This window comes from Pristiophorus japonicus, chromosome 27, assembly GCF_044704955.1.
Source record: "Pristiophorus japonicus isolate sPriJap1 chromosome 27, sPriJap1.hap1, whole genome shotgun sequence".
Classification (NCBI taxonomy): domain Eukaryota; kingdom Metazoa; phylum Chordata; class Chondrichthyes; family Pristiophoridae; genus Pristiophorus; species Pristiophorus japonicus.
In genome coordinates this window covers 2,711,504-2,736,503 of record NC_092003.1, presented here as the reverse complement: position 1 = coordinate 2,736,503, position 25,000 = coordinate 2,711,504, and the positions used below count along the sequence as shown (strand labels likewise).

At 57.3% G+C, this 25,000-nt stretch overlaps 2 protein-coding genes across 2 annotated transcripts in view; one reads left to right on the top strand and one right to left on the bottom strand.

The window, feature by feature from the left end:
- Nucleotides 1-18,629, top strand: part of LOC139239302 (sodium/potassium/calcium exchanger 3-like) — a 40,214-nt gene extending 21,585 nt beyond the window's left edge. The window contains exons 6-16 of the mRNA XM_070867973.1: nt 1,821-1,895; nt 2,628-2,653; nt 3,544-3,597; nt 4,751-4,890; nt 6,617-6,777; nt 8,602-8,836; nt 10,537-10,703; nt 12,391-12,505; nt 16,193-16,305; nt 17,358-17,423; nt 18,477-18,629. Coding sequence (XP_070724074.1) covers nt 1,821-1,895; nt 2,628-2,653; nt 3,544-3,597; nt 4,751-4,890; nt 6,617-6,777; nt 8,602-8,836; nt 10,537-10,703; nt 12,391-12,505; nt 16,193-16,305; nt 17,358-17,423; nt 18,477-18,620 — 1,296 coding nt within the window. The 3' untranslated portion in view covers nt 18,621-18,629. The remainder of the gene's footprint in view (nt 1-1,820; nt 1,896-2,627; nt 2,654-3,543; nt 3,598-4,750; nt 4,891-6,616; nt 6,778-8,601; nt 8,837-10,536; nt 10,704-12,390; nt 12,506-16,192; nt 16,306-17,357; nt 17,424-18,476) is intronic.
- Nucleotides 1-25,000, bottom strand: part of LOC139239522 (actin-related protein 2-like) — a 143,522-nt gene that overhangs the window by 69,878 nt on the left and 48,644 nt on the right. The gene's annotated exons all lie outside the window — the stretch shown is intronic.

The window sequence follows — 25,000 nt, the reverse complement described above, 5'->3', positions numbered from 1 at the left end:
CACACTGACTCTCACTGGGGTACAGTCCCACACACACTGACTCTCACTGGGGTACAGTCGCACACACACTGACTCTCACTGGGGTACGGGTCCCACACACACTGACTCTCACTGGGGTACGGGTCCCACACACACTGACTCTCACTGGGGTACGGGTCCCACACACACTGACTCTCACTGGGGTACAATCCCACACACACTGACTCTCACTGGGGTACGGGTCCCACACACACTGACTCTCACTGGGGTATGGGTCCCACACACACTGACTCTCACTGAGGTACAGTCCCACACACACTGACTCTCACTGGGGTACGGGTCCCACACACACTGACTCTCACTGGGGTACGGGTCCCACACACACTGACTCTCACTGGGGTACGGGTCCCACACACACTGACACTCACTGGGGTACAGTCCCACACACACTGACTCTCACTGGGGTACGGGTCCCACACACTGACTCTCACTGGGGTACAGTCCCACACACACTGACTCTCACTGGGGTACGGGTCCCACACACTGACTCTCACTGGGGTATAGTCCCACACACACTGACTCTCACTGGGGTACAGTCCCACACACACTGACTCTCACTGGGGTACAGTCCCACACACACTGACTCTCACTGGGGTACAGTCCCACACACACTGACTCTCACTGGGGTACAGTCCCACACACACTGACTCTCACTGGGGTACAGTCCCACACACACTGACTCTCACTGGGGTACAGTCCCACACACACTGACTCTCACTGGGGTATGGGTCCCACACACACTGACTCTCACTGGGGTACAGTCCCACACACACTGACTCTCACTGGGGTACAGTCCCACACACACTGACTCTCACTGGGGTACAGTCCCACACACACTGACTCTCACTGGGGTACAGTCCCACACACACTGACTCTCACTGGGGTACAGTCCCACACACACTGACTCTCACTGGGGTACAGTCCCACACACACTGACTCTCACTGGGGTACGGGTCCCACACACACTGACTCTCACTGGGGTACGGGTCCCACACACACTGACTCTCACTGGGGTACGGGTCCCACACACACTGACTCTCACTGGGGTACGGGTCCCACACACACTGACTCTCACTGGGGTACAGTCCCACACACTGACTCTCACTGGGGTACAGTCCCACACACACTGACTCTCACTGGGGTATGGGTCCCACACACACTGACTCTCACTGGGGTATGGGTCCCACACACACTGACTCTCACTGGGGTACGGGTCCCACACACACTGACTCTCACTGGGGTACAGTCCCACACACACCGACTCTCACTGGGGTACGGGTCCCACACACACTGACTCTCACTGGGGTACAGTCCCACACACACTGACTCTCACTGGGGTACAGTCCCACACACACTGACTCTCACTGGGGTACGGGTCCCACACACACTGACTCTCACTGGGGTACAGTCCCACACACACTGACTCTCACTGGGGTACGGGTCCCACACACACTGACTCTCACTGGGGTACGGGTCCCACACACACTGACTCTCACTGGGGTACAGTCCCACACACACTGACTCTCACTGGGGTACGGGTCCCACACACATCGACTCTCACTGGGGTACGGGTCCCACACACACTGACTCTCACTGGGGTACAGGTCCCACACACACTGACTCTCACTGGGGTACGGGTCCCACACACACTGACTCTCACTGGGGTACAGTCCCACACACACTGACTCTCACTGGGGTACGGGTCCCACACACACTGACTCTCACTGGGGTACGGGTCCCACACACACTGACTGTCTCTCGTTCTCTCTCTCTCTCTCCAGGATGTCCCTCTCACGTGGTGGTCCTTGTTCAGAGACTCGGTGTCCTACATCATGTCTGTCCTCGCTCTCATTCTGGTAGGTTTCTTGTCCCTCTGTGGAGACCCTGGGAGTGAGGTGAAGGCTGTTTCTGGGTCTGGGACTCCGGTGAAGGTTGTGGAAGTGTAAGAAATTGTGACTTGGGAACCAATAACTTGAGACCCAACCGTCTCCAGACCGGTGTTAGAATTGAATGATTCACTCCACGGTGCAATAGCTCAAGCCACTGGAACAGCGTGAACATAAATGACTGATAACGGTCAGCTCCAGACATTGGAGGGCCGCGAGTGGCCTGTCGGACTCTGACCCTGGGAGGGTAAATGTGAAGAGGAGGGTTTCCCCCCAGAGTTGAGACAAAGAACTCGACATGCCAGTGGTCACGCGGCCCTGCCAATATCTCACACCTGGCCCACACCTAAACAGAGAATAACAGACAGACCCAGGGGACGGTTCTGGGCAGACGGTGAAGAAAAAACCTGTCCGTGTCGTCAGCCACCTGCCCGATCGGGACTAGTACCAGCTACTTGTCATGGCCGTATGTCTATCCTGATTGTGGATTGTGTTTGACGATATTTGAACGACTGCTGTCTTAATAAGATGTCTTGTAACTCCTCAGACCGTTTGGGTAGCTCTGTGTGTGAGACCTTTGATCCTAATTTTACAGAGCAGACTAGGAGTCAGGTCGAGGGAGCGGTGAATGGGGACTGGGTTTAATTCAGGTTTTACTTTGCTTTCATTGTCTTTAATTTCCCTCCTCTGCTTTCTGTCCAGGTTATTCATGATGAAAAGGTGTTCTGGTGAGTGTCTCCAAGCCCCGAGCTGGCCTTCCAACCTCTGCTGAACCGCGGGTTTAAATAGATCCCGTCCGATTGGGCTCGAAAACGTTGGGGTGATTGTCGGGATCAACAGTCCGAGCTTCGATTATCTCGCAGTGAGAGAGTAGATCGAGTCAATCTGAGGGAGGGCCGCACTGTCGGAGGGGCGGTACTGAGGGAGCCCCGCACTGTCGGAGGGGCGGTACTGAGGGAGTGCCGTACTGTCGGATGGGCGGTTCTGAGGGAGCGCCGCACTGTCGGAGGGGCGGTACTGAGGGAGCCCCGCACTGTCGGAGGGGCAGTACTGAGGGAGCCCCGCACTGTCGGAGGGACAGTACTGAGGGAGTGCCGCACTGTCGGAGGGGCGGTACTGAGGGAGCGCCGCACTGTCGGAGGGGCGGTACTGAGGGAGCGGCGCACTGTCGGAGGGACAGTACTGAGGGAGTGCCGCACTGTCGGAGGGGCAGTACTGAGGGAGCCCCGCACTGTCGGAGGGGCAGTACTGAGGGAGTGCCGTACTGTCGGATGGGCAGTACTGAGGGAGTGCCGCACTGTCGGAGGGGCAGTACTGAGGGAGTGCCGCACTGTCGGAGGGGCAGTACTGAGGGAGCGCCGCACTGTCGGAGGGGCAGTACTGAGGGAGTGCCGCACTCGCCCAACATCACTAAAACAGATGATCTGGGTCATTATCACATCGCTGTGTGTGGGAGCTTGCTGTGCGCAAATTGGCGTTTCCCACATTACAACAGTGAGCGCACTCCGATAGTACTTCATTGGCTGTGAGGCAGTTTGAGAGTTAGAGTTAGAGGTGGAAATAAGACCATTACTGTCGGATAAACAATCTAATTATTGCTGCTTTCTTTTGTTGTCAGGTGGGAAGGGTTGCTTCTCATCCTGATGTACGTGCTTTACATAATCGTGATGAAGTGAGTGGATTAATCTTCGACGTGGAAATACGTCTCGATCGCGGGTGGATTGTTTGACCTGCTATGCACACTGTCTCCACCAGAGGCCAGCATTGCCCACAACATGCAGCCCAGACACAGGCCACTGGGCCCCCCCGCTCCGTGCCGGGGTTTATGTCCCACCGCTCCGTGCCGGGGTTTATGCCCCACCGCTCCGTGCCGGGGTTTATGTCCCACCGCTCCGTGCCGGGGTTTATGTCCCACCGTTCCGTGCCGGGGTTTATGTCCCACCGCTCCGTGCCGGGGTTTATGTCCCACCGCTCCGTGCCGGGGTTTATGTCCCACCGCTCCGTGCCGGGGTTTATGTCCCACCGCTCCGTGCCGGGGTTTATGCCCCACACCAGCCCCTCCCACCCCTCTCCATCTCCCCCCATCACCCCATCCTTCTATCCCTCTCTCCCCCGTGTGTTTATCCAGCCTCCCCTTAAATACATCGATACTATTCACCTCAACCCCTCCCTGTGGCAGCGAGTTCCACCTCTCACCGCTCTCGGGGTAAAGAAGTTTCTCCTGAATTCCCCGTTGGGTTTATCAGTGACTGTCTGATATTGGTGGCCCCCCTCCAACAGTGCGGCACTCCCTCAGTACTGCCCCTCCGACAGTGCGGCGCTCCCTCAGTACTGCCCCTCCAACAGTGCGGCACTCCCTCAGTACTGCCCCTCCGACAGTGCGGCGCTCCCTCAGTACTGCCCCTCCGACAGTGCGGCGCTCCCTCAGTACTGCCCCTCCGACAGTGCGGCGCTCCCTCAGTACTGCCCCTCCGACAGTGTGGCGCTCCCTCAGTACTGCCCCTCCGACAGTGCGGCGCTCCCTCAGTACTGCCCCTCCGACAGTGCGGCGCTCCCTCAGTACTGCCCCTCCGACAGTGCGGCACTCCCTCAGTACTGCCCCTCCGACAGTGCGGCACTCCCTCAGTACCGCCCCTCCGACAGTGCGGCGCTCCCTCAGTACTGTCCCTCCGACAGTGCGGCGCTCCCTCAGTACCGCCCCTCCGACAGTGCGGCGCTCCCTCAGTACTGTCCCTCCGACAGTGCGGCACTCCCTCGGGGCAGGGGCAATGGGAGCCAATCGTTCCTTTACCCACAATACCTCCGTTCTGCCTCTTCACTTACAGGTACAATACACAGATACGCAATTACTTTGAGGGACTGAGTTGCATCAGCTCAGCTAACCCAGCCAATGAGGGCACTTGCGCACAGCAGGAAGCAGAGAACGACCAGAGCTATTCAGCTACAGTCGTCATACTGCAGACAGGTAACTCTTCCCGTACTGAGTGTCAGTGTCCTAGTCTTCAGGGAAGAAATCGTTCTCAACCATGTAGAGGGAGCTTTACTCTGTATCTAACCCCCTGTACCTGCCCTGGGAGTGTGTGATGGGACAGTGTAGAGGGAGCTTTACTCTGTATCTAACCCCCTGTACCTGCCCTGGGAGTGTTTGATGGGACAGTGTAGAGGGAGCTTTACTCTGTATCTAACCCCGTGCTGTACCTGCCCTGGGAGTGTTTGATGGGACAGTGTAGAGGGAGCTTTACTCTGTATCTAACCCCCTGTACCTGCCCTGGGAGTGTTTGATGGGACAGTGTAGAGGGAGCTTTACTCTGTATCTAACCCCGTGCTGTACCTGCCCTGGGAGTGTTTGATGGGACAGTGTAGAGGGAGCTTTACTCTGTATCTAACCCCCTGTACCTGCCCTGGGAGTGTTTGATGGGACAGTGTAGAGGGAGCTTTACTCTGTATCTAACCCCCTGTACCTGCCCTGGGAGTGTTTGATGGGACAGTGTAGAGGGAGCTTTACTCTGTATCAAACCCCCTGTACCTGCCCTGGGAGTGTTTGATGGGACAGTGTAGAGGGAGCTTTACTCTGTATCTAACCCCCTGTACCTGCCCTGGGAGTGTTTGATGGGACAGTGTAGAGGGAGCTTTACTCTGTATCTAACCCCCTGTACCTGCCCTGGGAGTGTTTGATGGGACAGTGTAGAGGGAGCTTTACTCTGTATCTAACCCCCTGTACCTGCCCTGAGAGTGTTTGATGGGACAGTGTAGAGGGAGCTTTACTCTGTATCTAACCCCCTGTACCTGCCCTGGGAGTGTTTGATGGGACAGTGTAAAGGGAGCTTTACTCTGTATCTAACCCCCTGTACCTGCCCTGGGAGTGTTTGATGGGACAGTGTAGAGGGAGCTTTACTCTGTATCTAACCCCCTGTACCTGCCCTGGGAGTGTTTGATGGGACAGTGTAGAGGGAGCTTTACTCTGTATCGAACCCCCTGTACCTGCCCTGGGAGTGTTTGATGGGACAGTGTAGAGGGAGCTTTACTCTGTATCTAACCCCCTGTACCTGCCCTGGGAGTGTTTGATGGGACAGTGTAGAGGGAGCTTTACTCTGTATCTAACCCCCTGTACCTGCCCTGGGAGTGTTTGATGGGACAGTGTAGAGGGAGCTTTACTCTGTATCTAACCCCGTGCTGTACCTGCCCTGGGAGTGTTTGATGGGACAGTGTAGAGGGAGCTTTACTCTGTATCTAACCCCCGGTACCTGCCCTGAGAGTGTTTGATGGGACAGTGTAGAGGGAGCTTTACTCTGTATCTAACCCCGTGCTGTACCTGCCCTGGGAGTGTTTGATGGGACAGTGTAGAGGGAGCTTTACTCTGTATCTAACCCCCTGTACCTGCCCTGGGAGTGTTTGATGGGACAGTGTAGAGGGAGATTTACTCTGTATCTAACCCCCTGTACCTGCCCTGGGAGTGTTTGATGGGACAGTGTAGAGGGAGCTTTACTCTGTATCTAACCCCCTGTACCTGCCCTGGGAGTGTTTGATGGGACAGTGTAGAGGGAGATTTACTCTGTATCTAACCCCCTGTACCTGCCCTGGGAGTGTTTGATGGGACAGTGTAGAGGGAGCTTTACTCTGTATCTAACCCCGTGCTGTACCTGCCCTGGGAGTGTGTGATGGTGATCTGTGTTTACTGCTCCCGATGACAGGCCCGGGAGTTGAGAATGCCCAGGTGTTGATGGTGGATGAGCTGATATCCTCCTCCCCCCACAAGCTCACCTTTCCCGAAGCTAGCCTGAGGATTATGATCACGCAGCACTTTGGGCCCAGGACGCGGCTAACGATGGCTAGCCGTATGCTCATCAACGAGGTAGGCCATTAAACGGTGAGAGATCGGGGAATGTCAGTGTTCAGAGGGACCTGGGGGTCCTTGTACACCAATCACTGAAAGTTAACCTGCAGGTACAGGAGGCAATTCAGAAAGCAAATGGTACGTTGACCTTTATTACAGGAGGATTTAAGTATAAGAGTAAAGACGTCTTGCTGCAGTTATACAGGGCCCTGGTGAGACCACACCTGGAGTATTGTGCACAGTTCTGGTCTCCTTACCTAAGGAAGGATATACTGGCCATAGAGGGAGTGCAGCGAAGGTTCACCAGACTGATTCCTGGGATGGGGGGGATTGTCCTATGAGGAGAGATTGAGCAGACTGGGCCGATATTCTCTGGAGTTTAGAAGAATGAGAGGGGATCCCATTGAAACACACACAATACTTACAGGGCTGGACAGGGTAGATGCAGGGAGGGTGTTTCCCCCCGGGGCTGGGGAGTCTAGAACCAGGGCTCACAGTCTCAGGATAAGGGCTCGGCCATTTAGGACTGAGATGAGGAGGAATTTCTTCACTCAGAGGGGGGTGAATCTTTGGAATTCTCTGCCCCAGAGGGCCGTGGGAGGCTCAGTCTTCGAGGCCGAGATCGGGAGATTTTTGGATATTAAGGGAATCGAGGGATCGGGCGGGGAAAGTGGGGTTGAGGTCGAAGGTCGGCCGCGATCTGATTGGATGGCGGAGCAGGCTCGAGGGGCCCAATGGCCGGACTCCTGCTCCTGACTCTGATGAAAGGTCCCAGGCGGCCACCTTGGCCTGTGCTGGGGACTTCCCCTCTCACACCCCAGCCTACAGTTGGCCTCAGCACCCCTTGGGGTCATTGGGGGAGGGGTGAGCACGCTGACGGCTTTGTCGAGCTGTTGCATTGCGATTGGCTGAGCCAGTCACGTGATGGTCACACGACTCAATAAAACCCCGGCCAGTTGAGTTGCGGGGGGGGATCCGCGATGGGGCAGGTGGTTGTGAGCCCGGCGGATGAACCGGTAACGTGTGGTGCGATCGTTAAACCTTTTGCTAATAGACCAATCGGTTCTTAATGGCGACGTGTTGCTATGAATTCTTAAGCAACTCACCCACGAAGCAGATAGATCAGAGGTGGAGAAGTGGGCGAGGGCGAGATACCTTAATAAGCCAGCGTTCCCGCTCCCGATCGTGATCCAGTGTGTGTGTGTTCGGGACGTCCCGCGTTGAGGGGATTTGGGGGTTGAAACGACGAGCAGGGTGGGTCCATGGAGCAGGCTGTGAGAGCGACCTAATCGAGGTCTCTAACGTCGTGAAACTTCCCGGGGCGCCTCACAGGAAGGGGCGACGCGATAAACACTCTGACCCCGAGCCACGTAAGGAGATAGTGGGACGGGCGACCGAAAGCTGGGTCGGAGAGGCGGGGTTTTAAGGAGCGTCTTGAAGGAGGGGAGAGAGAGAGGGGGGGGGTGGCGGGAGAGGTTTGGGGAGGGAGTTCCAGAGCTTGGGGCCCGGGCAGCTGATGGTTGAGAATGGAGGGTTACGAGGATTGACCTTGATGGGGAAGGAGGGGTCGAGGCTCGAGAGGGAGTGTAAACGTTGGACTGCTTGGGCCGAGTGGCCTGTTTGTGCATCCGACGTAATTCCTGCGCCATTGCGACGCCTCCACAGTCGAATAGCCCGGCGGCCTGGGCGGACGGACAAAGGGCGGGGCACTGGCGGGGCGGCTCGAGACGGGGCTCCCCGAGGCAAGCGTCCGCTGGGAGAGGGACAGGGTAGACCCGCCTTGACCTTTTACCCCCCCACTTTTCCCCCTTTTCCCCCCCCCCCCCCGCCCCTCCCGGACAGAGGCAGCGGCTGATTCGGAGCAAGGCCGGCGGCGGGGAGCCGGCGGTTTCGGTCAGGACGCCGGTGAAGCGGGCCGCGGAGAACGGAGCGAGCGGCGGAGGCCGCGAGGCGGGGCGGGACCCCGGGCCCGATGAGACCCCGGACGCCGGGGAGCCGGGGGAGGCCGAGGCGGCGGACAGGAAGGAGAGCGGGGAACGGGAGAGCGACGGACCGCTCGTCCCCTTCAAAATACCAGGTACCGGCGGGCGCGGGGGGTCAGGGGTCAAGGGTTACAGGTCGCCAAGGGGCCGGCCGGCCGGGGGCGGGGGCTGGCGGGGGGGTGGGGGGTGAATTGGGTTTCTGGATGGGATCAAAATCGGATTTATTAACCAAAGGACCTCGAACCATAATGTTGACCAGAGATATTCGTAACGTCACAGTGACGTGATGGGGGCTGGAACACCAACAGGGAGTGAGATTCAGTCGCTATACTCCCACCGAGTCTCCCACCGCAGTCCCGCTGTCGGGGGGGCGGTACTGAGGGAGCGCCGCACTGTCGGAGGGGCAGTACTGAGGGAGCGCTGCACTGTCGGAGGGGCAGTACTGAGGGAGCGCTGCACTGTCGGAGGGGCAGTACTGAGGGAGCCCCGCACTGTCGGAGGGGCAGTACTGAGGGAGCGCCGCACTGTCGGAGGGGCTGTACTGAGGGAGCGCCGCACTGTCGGAGGGGCAGTACTGAGGGAGCGCCGCACTGTCGGAGGGGCCGTCTTTCGGATGAGACTTTAAACCGAGGCCCCGTCTGCCCTCTCGGGTGGATGTAAAAGATCCCGGGGCCACTATTGGAAGAAGAGCAGGGGAGTTCTCCCCGGTGTCCTGGGGCCAATATTTATCCCTCGACCAACATCACTAAAACAGATGATCTGGGTCATTATCACATCGCTGTGTGTGGGAGCTTGCTGTGCGCAAATTGGCGTTTCCCACATTACAACAGTGAGCGCACTCCAAAATACGTAGTTCCTTGGCTGTCAAGCTGTGGGATGTTCCGAGAGGGTGAAAGGTGATATCTAAACGCGTCTTCCTTTATTGCATCAAGGGGCTCAGGTCAGAAGCAAGAAATTTCAGAGATCGTCAAAGGAAAATAAAAAAATCACACTTTGCAACGTCCCTGGTCAGTCCCTGGTCAGTCCCACCCAGGCCGAGGTCAGTCCCATCCAGGCTGAGGTCAGTCCCACCCAGGCCGAGGTCCATCTCTCCCAGACCGAGGTTCATCTCTCTCAGACCGAGGTCCATCTCTCCCAGACCGAGGTCCATCTCTCCCAGACCGAGGTCCATCTCTCCCAGACCGAGGTCCATCTCTCTCAGACCGAGGTCCATCTCTCTCAGACCGAGGTCCATTTCTCCCAGACTGAGGTCCATCTCTCCCAGTCCGAGACCGAGGTCCATCTCTCCCAGTCCCAGACCGAGGACCATCTCTCCCGGTCCCAGACCGAGGACCATCTCTCCCAGTCCAAGACCGAGGTACATCCCTCCCGGTCCCAGACCGAGGTCCATCTCTCCCAGTCCAAGACCGAGGTCCATCCCTCCCGGTCCCAGACCGAGGTCCATCTCTCCCAGTCCAAGACCGAGGTCCATCCCTCCCGGTCCCAGACCGAGGTCCATCTCTCCCAGTCCAAGACCGAGGTCCATCCCTCCCGGTCCCAGACCGAGGTCCATCTCTCCCAGTCCAAGACCGAGGTACATCCCTCCCGGTCCCAGACCGAGGTCCATCTCTCCCAGTCCAAGACCGAGGTCCATCCCTCCCAGGTCCAAGGCCCAGCCCACCACGTGTGACTTCAGGATCTCGCCGTGTGGGTATGAGAGCTCGCCAGCCTTGCCCACCAGTCGGACATGCTGAGTCGTTGACCTCCGATGCCTCGCTCGTGAACTCTGCCCCTTGTGTGCCCCTCTGACCCACAGCCGGACGGTGCGAGATGGTGAAGTGGCTGATCGCGTGGCCCCTGGGTGTCCTGCTCTACTACACCGTGCCCAACTGCGCCAAGCCCCGCTGGGAGAGGTGGTTCATGGCTACCTTCATCTTCTCCACCCTCTGGATCGCACTCTTCTCCTACATTATGGTCTGGATGGTAAGGCTGCTGTAACCACGGAGACACTGAGCCGATCGATCAACGCGAGGCACGAGGGTGTATCGGTGGGACAGTGTAGAGGGAGCTTTACTCTGTATCTAACCCCCTGTACCTGCCCTGGGAGTGTTTGATGGGACAGTGTAGAGGGAGCTTTACTCTGTATCTAACCCCCTGTACCTGCTCTGGGAGTGTTTGATGGGACAGTGTAGAGGGAGCTTTACTCTGTATCTGACCCCGTGCTGTACCTGTCCTGGGAGTGTTTGATGGGACAGTGTAGAGGGAGCTTTACTCTGTATCTAACCCCCTGAACCTGCCCTGGGAGTGTTTGATGGGACAGTGTAGAGGGAGCTTTACTCTGTATCTAACCCCGTGCTGTACCTGCCCTGGGAGTGTTTGATGGGACAGTGTAGAGGGAGCTTTACTCTGTATCTAACCTCATGTGCATGCCCTGGGAGTGTTTGATGGGACAGTGTAGAGGGAGCTTTACTCTGTATCTAACCCCGTGCTGTACCTGCCCTAGGGGTGTTTGATGGGACAGTGTAGAGGGAGCTTTACTCTGCATCTAACCCCCTGTACCTGCCCTGGGAGTGTTTGATGGGACAATGTAGAGGGAGCTTTACTCTTTATCTAACCCCCTGTACCTGTCCTGGGAGCGTTTGATGTGACAGTGTAGAGGGAGCTTTACTCTGCATCTAACCTCATGTGCATGCCCTGGGAGTGTTTGATGGGACAGTGTAGAGGGAGCTTTACTCTGTATCTAACCCCGTGCTGTACCTGCCCTGGGGGTGTTTGATGGGACAGTGTAGAGGGAGCTTTACTCTGTATCTAACCCCCTGTACCTGTCCTGGGAGTGTTTGATGGGACAGTGTAGAGGGAGCTTTACTCTGTATCTAACCCGTGCTGTACCTGCCCTGGGAGTGTTTGATGGGACAGTGTAGAGGGAGCTTTACTCTGTATCTAACCCCCTGTACCTGCCCTGGGAGTGTTTGATGGGACAGTGTTGAGGGAGCTTTACTCTGTATCTAACCCTGTGCTGCACCTGCCCTGGGAGTGTTTGATGGGACAGTGTAGAGGGAGCTTTACTCTGTATCTAACCCCGTGCTGTACATGCCCTGGGAGTGTTTGATGGGACAGTGTAGAGGGAGCTTTACTCTGTATCTAACCCCGTGCTGTACCTGCCCTGGGAGTGTTAGATGGGACAGTGTAGAGGGAGCTTTACTCTGTATCTAACCCCCTGTACCTGCCCTGGGAGTGTTTGATGGGACAGTGTAGAGGGAGCTTTACTCTGTATCTAACCCCCTGTACCTGTCCTGGGAGTGTTTGATGGGACAGTGCAGAGGGAGCTTTACTCTGTATCTAACCCCCTGTACCTGTCCTGGGAGTGTTTGATAGGACAGTGTAGAGGGAGCTTTACTCTGTAACTAACCTCATGTGCATGCCCTGGGAGTGTTTGATGGGACAGTGTAGAGGGAGCTTTACTCTGTATCTAACCCCGTGCTGTACCTGCCCTAGGGGTGTTTGATGGGACAGTGTAGAGGGAGCTTTACTCTGCATCTAACCCCCTGTACCTGCCCTGGGAGTGTTTGATGGGACAGTGTAGAGGGAGCTTTACTCTGTATCTAACCCCCTATACCTGCCCTGGGAGTGTTTTCTTAATGAACTGTCGTTACTCCATGCTGTTGCCTAGGTAACAATAATCGGATACTCCCTGGGAATTCCCGACGTTATTATGGGAATCACATTCCTGGCTGCTGGGACGAGTGTGCCGGACTGTATGGCCAGCCTCATCGTGGCGAGGCAGGGTAAGTGGCCAGGGGTCGGGAGGTGACCTCCCAGGGGAAAGGTCATGGTTCACTGTGTGATCGCTCACCCAGGTTAGAGCAGCCAGTTGAGGCCAAGCCCGCCTCAGCTCATCCGCTGCTGGAACCCTCACCCCTGCCTGTGTCCTCCTCCGGACTGCGGACTGTTCCAACGTCCTGATCTCCCCACGCCCTCGTAAACTTCAGCTCATCCCAATCTCCCGCTGCCCCCCTCCCCGTGTCCTAACTCGCACCGAGTCCCGTTCCCCCATCACCCCCTGTGCTCACTGCCCCGTGTCCTAACTCGCACCGAGTCCCGTTCCCCCATCACCCCCTGTGCTCACTGCCCCGTGTCCTAACTCGCACCGAGTCCCGTTCCCCCATCACCCCCTGTGCTCACTGCCCCGTATCCTAACTCGCACCGAGTCCCGCTCACCCATCACCCCCTGTGCTCACTGCCCCGTGTCCTAACTCGCACCGAGTCCCGCTCACCCATCACCCCCTGTGCTCACTGCCCCGTGTCCTAACTCACACCCAGTCCCGCTCACCCATCACCCCCTGTGCTCACTGACCCGTGTCCTAACTCACACCCAGTCCCGCTCACCCATCACCCCCTGTGCTCACTGACCCCGTGTCCTAACTCACACCCAGTCCCACTCACTCATCATCCCCTGTGCTCACTGACCCCGTGTCCTAACTCGTACCGAGTCCCACTCATCCATCACCCCCTGTGCTCACTGACCCGTGTCCTAACTCGCACCCAGTCCCACTCACCCATCACCCCCTGTGCTCACTGCCCCGTGTCCTAACTCACACCGAGTCCCACTCACCCATCACCCTCTGTGCTCACTGACCCCGTGTCCTAACTCACACCGAGTCCCACTCACCCATCACCCCCTGTGCTCACTGCCCCGTGTCCTAACTCGCACCGAGTCCCACTCACCCATCACCCCCTGTGCTCGCTGCCCCGTGTCCTAACTCGCACCCAGTCCCACTCACTCATCACCCCCTTTGCTCACTGCCCCGTGTCCTAACTCGCACCGAGTCCCGCTCACCCATCACCCCCTGTGCTCACTGCCCCGTGTCCTGACTCACACCGCGTCCCACTCACCCATCACCCTTGTGCTCACTGCCCCGTGTCCTAACTCGCATCGAGTCCCGCTCACCCATCACCCCCTGTGCTCACTGCCCCCGTGTCCTAACTCGCACCCAGTCCCACTCACCCATCACCCCCTGTGCTCACTGCCCCATGTCCTAACTCACACCGAGTCCCGCTCACCCATCACCCCCTGTGCTCGCTGACCTACATTGGCTCCCGGTCCGGCAACGCCTCGATTTCAAAATTCTCCATCCTCGTGTTCAAATCCCTCCTTGCTCTCACGTCATTCCCTATCTCTGTAACCCCCTCCAGCCCCTACACCCCTCCCCAGATACAGGAGTGTGTGAGAGAGAGGGGTTAGAGGAACCTCCCCAGATACAAGAATGTGTGAGAGAGAGGGGTTAGAGGGACCTCCCCAGATACAGGAGTGTGTGAGAGAGGTTAGAGGGACCTCCCCAGATACAGGAGTGTGTGAGAGAGGGGGTTAGAGGGACCTCCCCAGATACAGGAGTGTGTGAGAGAGAGGGGGGTTAGAGGGACCTCCCCAGATACAGGAGTGTGAGAGAGAGGGGGTTAGAGGGACCTCCCCAGATACAGGAGTGTGTGAGAGAGAGGGGTTAGAGGGACCTCCCCAGATACAGGAGTGTGAGAGAGAGAGAGGGGTTAGAGGGACCTCCCCAGATACAGGAGTGTGTGAGAGAGAGGGGGTTAGAGGGACCTCCCCAGATACAGGAGTGTGAGCGAGAGAGGGGGTTAGAGGGACCTCCCCAGATACAGGAGTGTGTGAGAGAGAGGGGTTAGAGGGACCTCCCCAGATATAGGAGTGTGTGAGAGGGGTTAGAGGGACCTCCCCAGATACAGGAGTGTGAGAGAGAGGGGGGGTTAGAGGGACCTCCCCAGATACAGGAGTGTGTGAGAGGGGTTAGAGGGACCTCCCCAGATACAGGAGTGTGAGAGAGAGGGGGGGTTAGAGGGACCTCCCCAGATACAGGAGTGTGAGAGAGAGGGGGGGTTAGAGGGACCTCCCTAGATACAGGAGCGTGTGAGCGAGAGACGGGTTAGAGGGACCTCCCCAGATACAGGAGTGTGTGAGAGAGAGGGGGTTAGAGGGACCTCCCCAGATACAGGAGTGTGTGAGAGAGGGGGGGTTAGCGGGACCTCCCCAGATACAGGAGTGTGTGAGAGAGAGGGGGTAGAGGGACCTCCCCAGATACAGGAGTGTGTGAGAGAGAGAGGGGTTAGAGGGATCTCCCCAGATACAGGAATGTGAGAGAGAGGGGGGGTTAGCGGGACCTCTCCAGATACAGGAGTGTGTGAGAGAGAGGGGTTAGAGGGACCTCCCCAGATACAGGAGTGTGTGAGAGAGAGGGGGTAGAGGGACCTCCCCAGATACAGGAGTGTGTGAGAGAGAGAGGGGTTAGAGGGACCTCCCCAGATACAGGAGTGTGTGAGAGAGAGGGGTAGAGGGACCTCCCCAGATACAGGAGTGTGTGAGGGAGAGAGGGGTTAGAGGGATCTCCCCAGATACAGGAATGTGAGAGAGAGGGGGGGTTAGCGGGACCTCTCCAGATACAGGAGTGTGTGAGAGAGAGGGGTTAGAGGGACCTCCGCAGATACAGGAGTGTGTGAGTGAGAGGGGGTTAGAGGGACCTCCCCAGATACAGGAGTGTGTGAGAGAGAGAGGGGTTAGAGGGACCTCCCCAGATACAGGAGTGTGAGAGAGAGGGGGGGTTAGAGGGACCTCCCCAGATACAGGAGTGTGTGAGGGAGAGAGGGTTAGAGGGACCTCCCCAGATACAGGAGTGTGAGAGAGAGAGGAGGTTAGAGGGAACTCCCCAGATACAGGAGTGTGTGAGAGAGAGGGGTTAGAGGGACCTCCGCAGATACAGGAGTGTGTGAGTGAGAGGGGGTTAGAGGGACCTCCCCAGATACAGGAGTGTGAGAGAGAGGGGTTAGAGGGACCTCCCCAGATACAGGAGTGTGTGAGAGAGGGGGTTAGAGGGACCTCCCCAGATACAGGAGTGTGTGAGAGAGAGGGGGTAGAGGGACCTCCCCAGATACAGGAGTGTGTGAGAGAGAGAGGGGTTAGAGGGACCTCCCCAGATACAGGAGTGTGTGAGAGAGAGGGGGGGTTAGTGGGACCTCTCCAGATACAGGAGTGTGAGAGAGAGGGGGGGTTAGAGGGACCTCCCCAGATACAGGAGTGTGAGAGAGAGAGGGGGTTAGAGGGACCTCCCCAGATACAGGAGTGTGTGAGGGAGAGGGGGTTAGAGGGACCTCCCCAGATACAGGAGTGTGAGAGAGAGAGGAGGTTAGAGGGAACTCCCCAGATACAGGAGTGTGTGAGGGAGAGGGGGTTAGAGGGACCTCCCCAGATACAGGAGTGTGAGAGAGAGGGGGTTAGAGGGACCTCCCCAGATACAGGAGTGTGTGAGAGAGGGGGTTAGAGGGACCTCCCCAGACAGATGATCATGAATCTTGGAGAGAGAGGACTTGTGTGTGTGTGTGTGTGTGTGGTTCAGCCTTGCAGTGTAGAGTACAGATGTAGGTCCTCACTGAACTAACCACGTCGAATGTCCGGACTTTTGCAGGTATGGGAGACATGGCTGTCTCGAACTCCATTGGGAGTAACGTGTTCGATATTCTGGTGGGACTCGGAGCACCCTGGATGCTGAGAACACTCCTTGTGAAATACGGATCCACGGTGAGTGTGGGGAGAACCTTCAACCCCAGTTTCTCCAGTCTCTCCAACAACTGAAGTCCCTCAGTACTGCCCCTCCGACAGTGCGGCACTCCCTCAGTACTGCCCCTCTGACAGTGCAGCACTCCTTCAGTACTGCCCCTCCGACAGTGCGGCACTCCCTCAGTACTGCCCCTTTGACAGTGCAGCACTCCTTCAGTACTGCCCCTCCGACAGTGCGGCGCTCCCTCAGTACTGCCCCTCTGACAGTGCAGCACTCCTTCAGTACTGCCCCTCCGACAGTGCGGCACTCCCTCAGTACTGCCCCTTTGACAGTGCAGCACTCCTTCAGTACTGCCCCTCCAACAGTGCAGCACTCCTTCAGTACTGCCCCTCCGACAGTGCGGTGCTCCCTCAGTACCGCCCCTCCGACAGTGCGGCGCTCCCTCAGTACTGCCCCTCCGACAGTGCAGCACTCCCTCATTACTGCCCCTCCGACAGTGCGGTGCTCCCTCAGTACTGCCCCTCCGACAGTGCGGCACTCCCTCAGTACTGCCCCTCCGACAGTGCGGCGCTCCCTCAGTACTGCCCCTCCGACAGTGCAGCACTCCCTCATTACTGCCCCTCCGACAGTGCGGTGCTCCCTCAGTACTGCCCCTCCGACAGTGCGGCACTCCCTCAGTACTGCCCCTCCGACAGTGCGGCGCTCCCTCAGTACTGCCCCTCCGACAGTGCAGCACTCCCTCATTACTGCCCCTCCGACAGTGCGGTGCTCCCTCAGTACTGCCCCTCCGACAGTGCGGCACTCCCTCAGTACTGCCCCTCCGACAGTGCGGCTCTCCCTCAGTACTGCCCCTCCGACAGTGCGGCACTCCCTCAGTACTGCCCCTCCGACAGTGCGGCACTCCCTCAGTACTGCCCCTCCGACAGCGCGGTGCTCCCTCAGTACTGCCCCTCCGACAGTGCGGCACTCCCTCAGTACTGCCCCTCCGACAGTGCGGGGGAGGGTATAGGGGGCGCGGGGTAAGGCTGACCCATTGTATCCTGAATATCCTTGCTCTGTCCCCTGCCCGCAGGTCTCGATAAACAGCAAAGGGATTATCTACTCGGTCGTTCTCCTGCTGGCATCGGTCTTCCTGACGGTGAGTATTTGGTGGGAGGGGGGTGGCAGTGTGTGTGTGGGGGGCGTGGGGAGTGTTCTGAGTTGGGGCAGTTCTCTCCCCCCCCACCCTGCTCCCGGCCCAGCGATGCCCCCCACACCGTGGGCACAGGGGCAGCGCCCTGGAAAACCGCTCCATCGCCAGGAGGGCATGACTCTGGACCGCTGAGCTCAGGGCCTGTACCTGGGGGGGCGAGAATTACACATCGACCCCGTTATATACCCCACCTCCTGCTCACTCCCCCTCTCTCTCTGTCTCTCTGTATCTCCCCCTCTCTCTCTCTCTCTCTGTCTCTCTCTCTCTCTCTCTCTCTGTCTCTCTCTCTCTCTCTCTGTCTCTCTCTCCCGCTCTCTCTCTCTGTCTCTGTGTGTGTCTCTCTCTCTCTGTCTCTCTCTCTCTCGCTCTCTCTCTCTCTGTCTCTGTGTGTGTCTCTCTCTCTGTCTCTCTCTCTCTCGCTCTCTCTCTCTCTGTCTCTGTGTGTCTCTCTCTCTGTCTGTCCCTGTCTCTCTCTCTCTCTGTCTCTCTCTCTCTCTCTCTCGCTCTGTCTCTCGCTCGCTCTGTCTCTCTCTCTCTCACTCTCTGTCCCTGTCTCTCTCTCTCTCTCTCTGTCTCTCTCTCACTCTCTCTCTCACTCTGTCTCTCTCTGTCCCTGTCTCTCTCTCACTCTTTCTCTCACTCTGTCTCTCTCTCTCTCTCTCGTTCTGTCTCTCTCTCGCTCTGTCTCTCTCTCTCACTCTCTCTCTCCCTCTCTGTCTCTCTCTCTCTCACTCTCTCTCTGTCCCTGTCTCTCTCTCTCTGTCTCTCTCTCGCTCTGTCTCTCTCTGTCCCTGTCTCTCTCTCGCTCTGTCTCTCGCTCACATGTCCCTGTCTCACTCTCTCTCTCTCTCTCTCGCTCTCTGTCTCCCCCCCCCCCCGCCCTCTCGCTCCCCCCACCACACCCACAGTTCCCCCGGGTTTGTTGTCTCGTGTATCGGGTGCGTTGCTCCCTCTCTCTCTCCCTCTCTCACACCCTCTCCCTCTCTCGCTGGGTTCCAGGTGTTGGGCATCCACCTCAACCACTGGAAGTTGGACCGCCGGCTGGGGCTGGGGGCGCTCGGACTCTACACCATCTTCCTCTGTTTCTCCATCCTCATCGAGCTCAACGTCTTCCTGCCAGTCAACCTGCCCTCGTGCCCGTGAGCGAGCTGTGCACAGGAAGATCCCGCGGGGGGTGGGCGAACGGCGCACAGGAGGAGGATCCCGCGGGGGAGGGGGGACAGCGGTGCACAGCAGGATCCCATGACGGCCAACACCACCACAACTCCAGAAAGATCACTGGAACACTCATCATTGATGGCGGTCAAGGCGGCCGGAGCGACTCTTGACCTTTGGCCTCCAGATTCGAACCGTACCCCACGTCGGAGATGAAACTCCCAGCTGTACCAAGGCCTCTGTCTCACCCTCTCCCACCTGGGTAGCCGCATGATCCAAGGATAATGGCGTCTGTAATGTATTTGCTGCATGGGTCCTTTGCAACACGTCGCTATTAACAACGAGTGTATTTATTAGCAAAAGGTTGAACAATCGCACGACACATTACCGGTTCATCCACCAGGCTCACAACCACCTGCCCCATCGTGGATCCCCCGAACCCAACTGGCCGGGGTTTTATTGAGCCTTGTGAACATCACGTGACTGGCTGAGCCCCTCCCCAACTCAACAGCTCCACAACTATATTAATTAACAGATAAAGCCGAGTTATCAAAAGGACACTCGAAGCCACAAATTAACAATAAAACCTTAACCGGTCAAATTAAGATTCTGTTCCCAGAGGGGGGAGGGGGGGGAGGTGATGATGCACTCCAGTCCCTCCGGCGCCCACCTCTCGCGGAAGGCCGCGAGCGTACCGGTGGACACCGCGTGCTCCATCTCCAGGGACACCCTGGCTCAGGATGTAACCGCGGAAGAGAGGCAGGCAGTCGGGGTTGAACGACCCCCTCGCCCGCCCGCTGCCTGGACCGGCTGATGGCTCCCCCTTGGCCAGGCCCAGGAGCAGTCCTACGAGGAGGCCCTCGGACCTACCCGCTCCCCTCCGCACAGGGTCCCCAAAGATCAGGAGCGTGGGGACTGAAGGGCAGCCAGAATTTGAGGAGCGGCCCCTTTGAATAACGGAAGAGGGGGCTGCAATCTCGTGCACTGAACATACACGTGGAACACGGACTCCTCCAGACCGCAGAAATTGCAGGCGGCCCGGGAGCCCGTGAACCGAATTAAAAACCGATTGCACGGGACTGCCCCGTGCACCACCCTCCAGGCCAAGTCCCCAATAAATAGTGGGAGGACTCCCGCGTAGAGTGCCCTCCATCGGGGACCCCCGCCTCCTCCGGACGGCTAGATGGTGCGCCATGGTGTGTCCGGACGGCAGACGAGGATGGCAAGGTGGAGAGTGTGCAGGAGCAGCCCGTACAGGAATCCCCTCCCTCCGCGCAGAACCGAAAGGCACGGAGGGGATTTCCCCGGAGGAGGCTCAAGTTGTGAGGCGCCGGCTCCCGAGGGAGGTTCCGGGGCTTGGCGCCGACGAGGAATTCCGTCCGGACGGGGGTCAGCTGGGACGGGATCTCCCCACGTGCTTGAGCCCCCGCGACACACCGAACGGAGTCAGGGCCCAGCGCTGTTTATAGCGACTCGATGGCATCGGCCGCGCAGCGGACGTCGGCCCGGGATAGGCACCGCGCCAACACGCCTGGCACTGTCCCGCCCGCTCCTCCGCCATCGAGCAGGTCCCTGACCCTGGTCATCCCGCCAGACACAGCCCTCTCGTCCAACTGCCACTTAAAACCACAGACCCAGACATGAGACGAGGAAATCTCCCAGTGGGACAGTGTAGAGGGAGCTTTACTCTGTATCTAACCCCCTGTACCTGCCCTGGGAGTGTTTGATGGGACAGTGTAGAGGGAGCTTTACTCTGTATCTAACCCCCTGTACCTGCCCTGGGAGTGTTTGATGGGACAGTGTAGAGGGAGCTTTACTCTGTATCTAACCCCCTGTACCTGCCCTGGGAGTGTTTGATGGGACAGTGTAGAGGGAGCTTTACTCTGTATCTAACCCCCTGTACCTGCCCTGGGAGTGTTTGATGGGACAGTGTAGAGGGAGCTTTACTCTGTATCTAACCCCGTGCTGTACCTGCCCTGGGAGTGTTTGATGGGACAGTGTAGAGGGAGCTTTACTCTGTATCTAACCCCCTGTACCTGCACTGGGAGTGTTTGATGGGACAGTGTAGAGGGAGCTTTACTCTGTATCTAACCCCGTGCTGTACCTGCCCTGTGAGTGTTTGATGGGACAGTGTAGAGGGAGCTTTACTCTGTATCTAACCCCCTGTACCTGCCCTGGGAGTGTTTGATGGGACAGTGTAGAGGGAGCTTTACTCTGTATCTAACCCCCTGTACCTGCCCTGGGAGTGTTTGATGGGACAGTGTAGAGGGAGCTTTACTCTGTATCTAACCCCCTGTACCTGCCCTGGGAGTGTTTCATGGGACAGTGTAGAGGGAGCGTTACTCTGTATCTAACCCCATGCTGTACCTGACCAGGGAGTGTTTGATGGGACAGTGTAGAGGCAGCTTTACTCTGTATCTAACCCCCTGTACATGCCCTGGGAGTGTTTGATGGGACAGTGTAGAGGGAGCTTTACTCTGTATCTAACCCCCTGTACCTGCCCTGGGAGTGTTTGATGGGACAGTGTAGAGGGAGCGTTACTCTGTATCTAACCCCCTGAACCTGCCCTGGGAGTGTTTGATGGGACAGTGTAGAGGGAGCTTTACTCTGTATCTAACCCCGTGCTGTACCTGCCCTGGGAGTGTTTGATGGGACAGTGTAGAGGGAGCTTTACTCTGTATCTAACCCCCTGTACCTGCCCTGGGAGTGTTTGATGGGACAGTGTAGAGGGAGCTTTACTCTGTATCTAACCCCCTGTACCTGCCCTGGAAGTGTTTGATGGGACAGTGTAGAGGGAGCTTTACTCTGTATCTAACCCGTGCTGTACCTGCCCTGGGAGTGTTTGATGGGACAGTGTAGAGGGAGCTTTACTCTGTATCTAACCCCGTGCTGTACCTGCCCTGGGAGTGTTTGATGGGACAGTGTAGAGGGAGCTTTACTCTGTATCTAACCCCCTGTACCTGCCCTGGGAGTGTTTGATGGGGACAGTGTAGAGGGAGCTTTACTCTGTATCTAACCCCCTGTACCTGCCCTGGGAGTGTTTGATGGGACTGGCCATGGGGAGAGAGGAGGATGTCCCAGCCCTGCCCAACTTGCGATGAGGCAAAACAGTAGATGAAAAATTTCCTGACTCCTTGTAAATACCCCGATGATTCTGTACATCGTGCTGCGATTGAATTACTATTTACAACCACCCAGCAACTGTCTGTAAATATTCCTGTGTGTATTGCTGTGATACCTGTTCTGTATTTTTGTAATAAGTGATGTGAAGAATGTTTTTGAGTTAACCTTCTTTCGCAAAACAGAATCGATGTCATGGTAACCAGCATTCATATTCCACTCCCCCTCCCGAAATGGTCAAGTGTCTCACTAGTGCCAATGACACCAGTACCTCAAATCAATTGGCCCATGTGTGACTGTTGTAATGTGGGAAACGCCAATTTGCGCACAGCAAGCTCCCACACACAGCGATGTGAGAATGACCCAGATCATCTGTTTTAGTGATGTTGGTCGAGGGATAAATATTGGCCCCAGGACACCGGGGAGAACTCCCCCTGCTCTTCTTCCAATAGTGGCCCCGGGATCTTTTACATCCACCCGAGAGGGCAGACGGGGCCTCGGTTTAACGTCTCATCCGAAAGATGGCCCCTCCGACAGTGCGGCGCTCCCTCAGTACCGCCCCTCCGACAGTGCGGCGCTCCCTCAGTACCGCCCCTCCGACAGTGCGGCGCTCCCTCAGTACCGCCCCTCCGACAGTGCGGCGCTCCCTCAGTACCGCCCCTCCGACAGTGCGGCGCTCCCTCAGTACCGCCCCTCCGACAGTGCGGCGCTCCCTCAGTACCGCCCCTCCGACAGTGCGGCGCTCCCTCAGTACCGCCCCTCCGACAGTGCGGCGCTCCCTCAGTACCGCCCCTCCGACAGTGCGGCGCTCCCTCAGTACTGCCCCTCCGACAGTGCGGCGCTCCCTCAGTACTGCCCCTCCGACAGTGCGGCGCTCCCTCAGTACTGCCCCTCCGACAGTGCGGCGCTCCCTCAGTACTGCCCCTCCGACAGTGCGGCGCTCCCTCAGTACTGCCCCTCCGACAGTGCGGCGCTCCCTCAGTACTGCCCCTCCGACAGTGCGGCGCTCCCCCAGTACTGCCCCTCCGACAGTGCGGCGCTCCCCCAGTACTGCCCCTCCGACAGTGCGGCGCTCCCTCAGTACTGCCCCTCCGACAGTGCGGCGCTCCCTCAGTACTGCCCCTCCGACAGTGCGGCGCTCCCTCAGTACTGCCCCTCCGACAGTGCGGCGCTCCCTCAGTACTGCCCCTCCGACAGTGCGGCGCTCCCCCAGTACTGCCCCTCCGACAGTGCGGCGCTCCCTCAGTACTGCCCCTCCGACAGTGCGGTGCTCCCTCAGTACTGCCCCTCCGACAGTGCGGTGCTCCCTCAGCACTGCACTGGGAGTGTCGGCCTGGATTTTGTGCCCAAGTCCCTGGAGTGGGACTTGAACCCACAACCTCCTGACTCAGAGGCGAGGGTGCTGCCCACTGAGCCACACTGATGCTTGCTCTGCACTGTGTCATCACGCGATGTATTGCTACATGTCTGGCACCGACGCCTGATAAACTGCATGGGGAAATTAAATCGGAATGAGGATGCAGATAAAAGGTGCATTCTTTCTGACCGGGCGTGGTGCAACTCTGTGTCGTCAGTGCTGATCCCTGAGATTGACTTCGACCAAAGGCTGTAACTGCACTGAAGCTCGATGTGGCCTGGGCCATCCCCTGGGCCGCTCCCCCCCTCCCCCCCCTCACTGTGTTCGGAGTCTAACATCCTGCGATGCATCGTGGCTGCAGTGCATACCATCGCTGGCCCGACACTCCGGCAGTGTGTCCCGAATCCTCTCCCCGCTGGCAGTGACATTGGGCGGAGGCAGTGATGTCCCGGGGTAACTCCCTCCGCTCCCCATCCGTCACACGCAACAGCTCAGATTTACAGCAGCTCTCTATCCTGGAGCGGCAACACACGGCAGCTCAAAGGGGCAGCACCTGAAAAACATTGAGACTCGCAACAACACACTTTTACAACCCACATCTGCTCACGTGTGAGAGAGAGAGAGAGAGAGAGAGTGTGTGTGAGAGAGTGAGAGAGAGAGTGCGTGTGTGTGAGAGAGTGTGTGTGTGAGAGAGAGTGTGAGAGTGTGTGTGAGTGTGAGTATGTGTGTGTGTGAGAGAGAGTGTGAGTGTGTGAGAGAGTGTGACTATGAGACTGTGAGTGTGATGTGTGTGTGTGTGAGTGTGTGAGAGAGTGTGACGATGAGACTATGAGTGTGATGTGTGTGTGAGTGTGAGAGAGTGTGAGTGTGTGAGAGAGTGTGACTATGAGACTGTGAGTGTGATGTGTGTGTGTGTGAGTGTGTGAGAGAGTGTGACGATGAGACTATGAGTGTGATGTGTGTGTGAGTGTGAGAGAGTGTGACTATGAGACTATGTGTGTGATGTGAGAGTGTGTGAGTGTGTGTGAGAAAGTGTGACTATGAGACTGTGAGTGTGATGTGTGTGTGTGAGAGAGTGTGACGATGAGACTATGAATGTGATGTGTGTGTGTGTGAGTGTGAGAGAGTGTGACGATGAGACTATGAGTGTGATGTGTGTGTGAGAGAGAGTGTGAGAGAGTGTGACTATGAGACTATGAGTGTGATGTGTGTGTGTGTGAGTGTGTGAGAGAGTGTGACTATGAGACTATGAGTGTGAGAGAGTGTGTGTGAGTGTGTGAGAGAGTGTGACTATGAGACTGTGAGTGTGAGAGAGAGTGTGAGAGAGTGTGACGATGAGAATATGAGTGTGAGAGAGTGTGAGAGAGTGTGACGATGAGACTGTGAGTGTGATGTGTGTGAGAGAGAGAGTGTGAGAGAGTGTGACGATGAGACTATGAGTGTGATGTGTGTGTGTGTGAGTGTGTGAGAGAGTGTGACTATGAGACTATGAGTGTGAGAGAGAGTGTGAGAGAGTGTGACGATGAGAATATGAGTGTGAGAGAGTGTGTGAGAGAGTGTGAGAGAGTGTGACGATGAGACTGTGAGTGTGAGAGAGAGTGTGAGAGAGAGTGACGATGAGACTATGAGTGTGAGAGAGAGTGTGAGAGAGTGTGACGATGAGACTATGAGTGTGAGAGAGAGTGTGAGAGAGTGTGTGAGAGTGTGACGATGAGAATATGAGTGTGAGAGAGTGTGACGATGAGACTATGAGTGTGAGAGAGTGTGTGAGAGAGTGTGAGAGAGTGTGACGATGAGACTATGAGTGTGATGTGAGTGTGAGAGAGTGTGTGAGAGAGTGTGACGATGAGACTATGAGTGTGAGAGAGTGTGAGAGAGTGTGAGAGAGTGT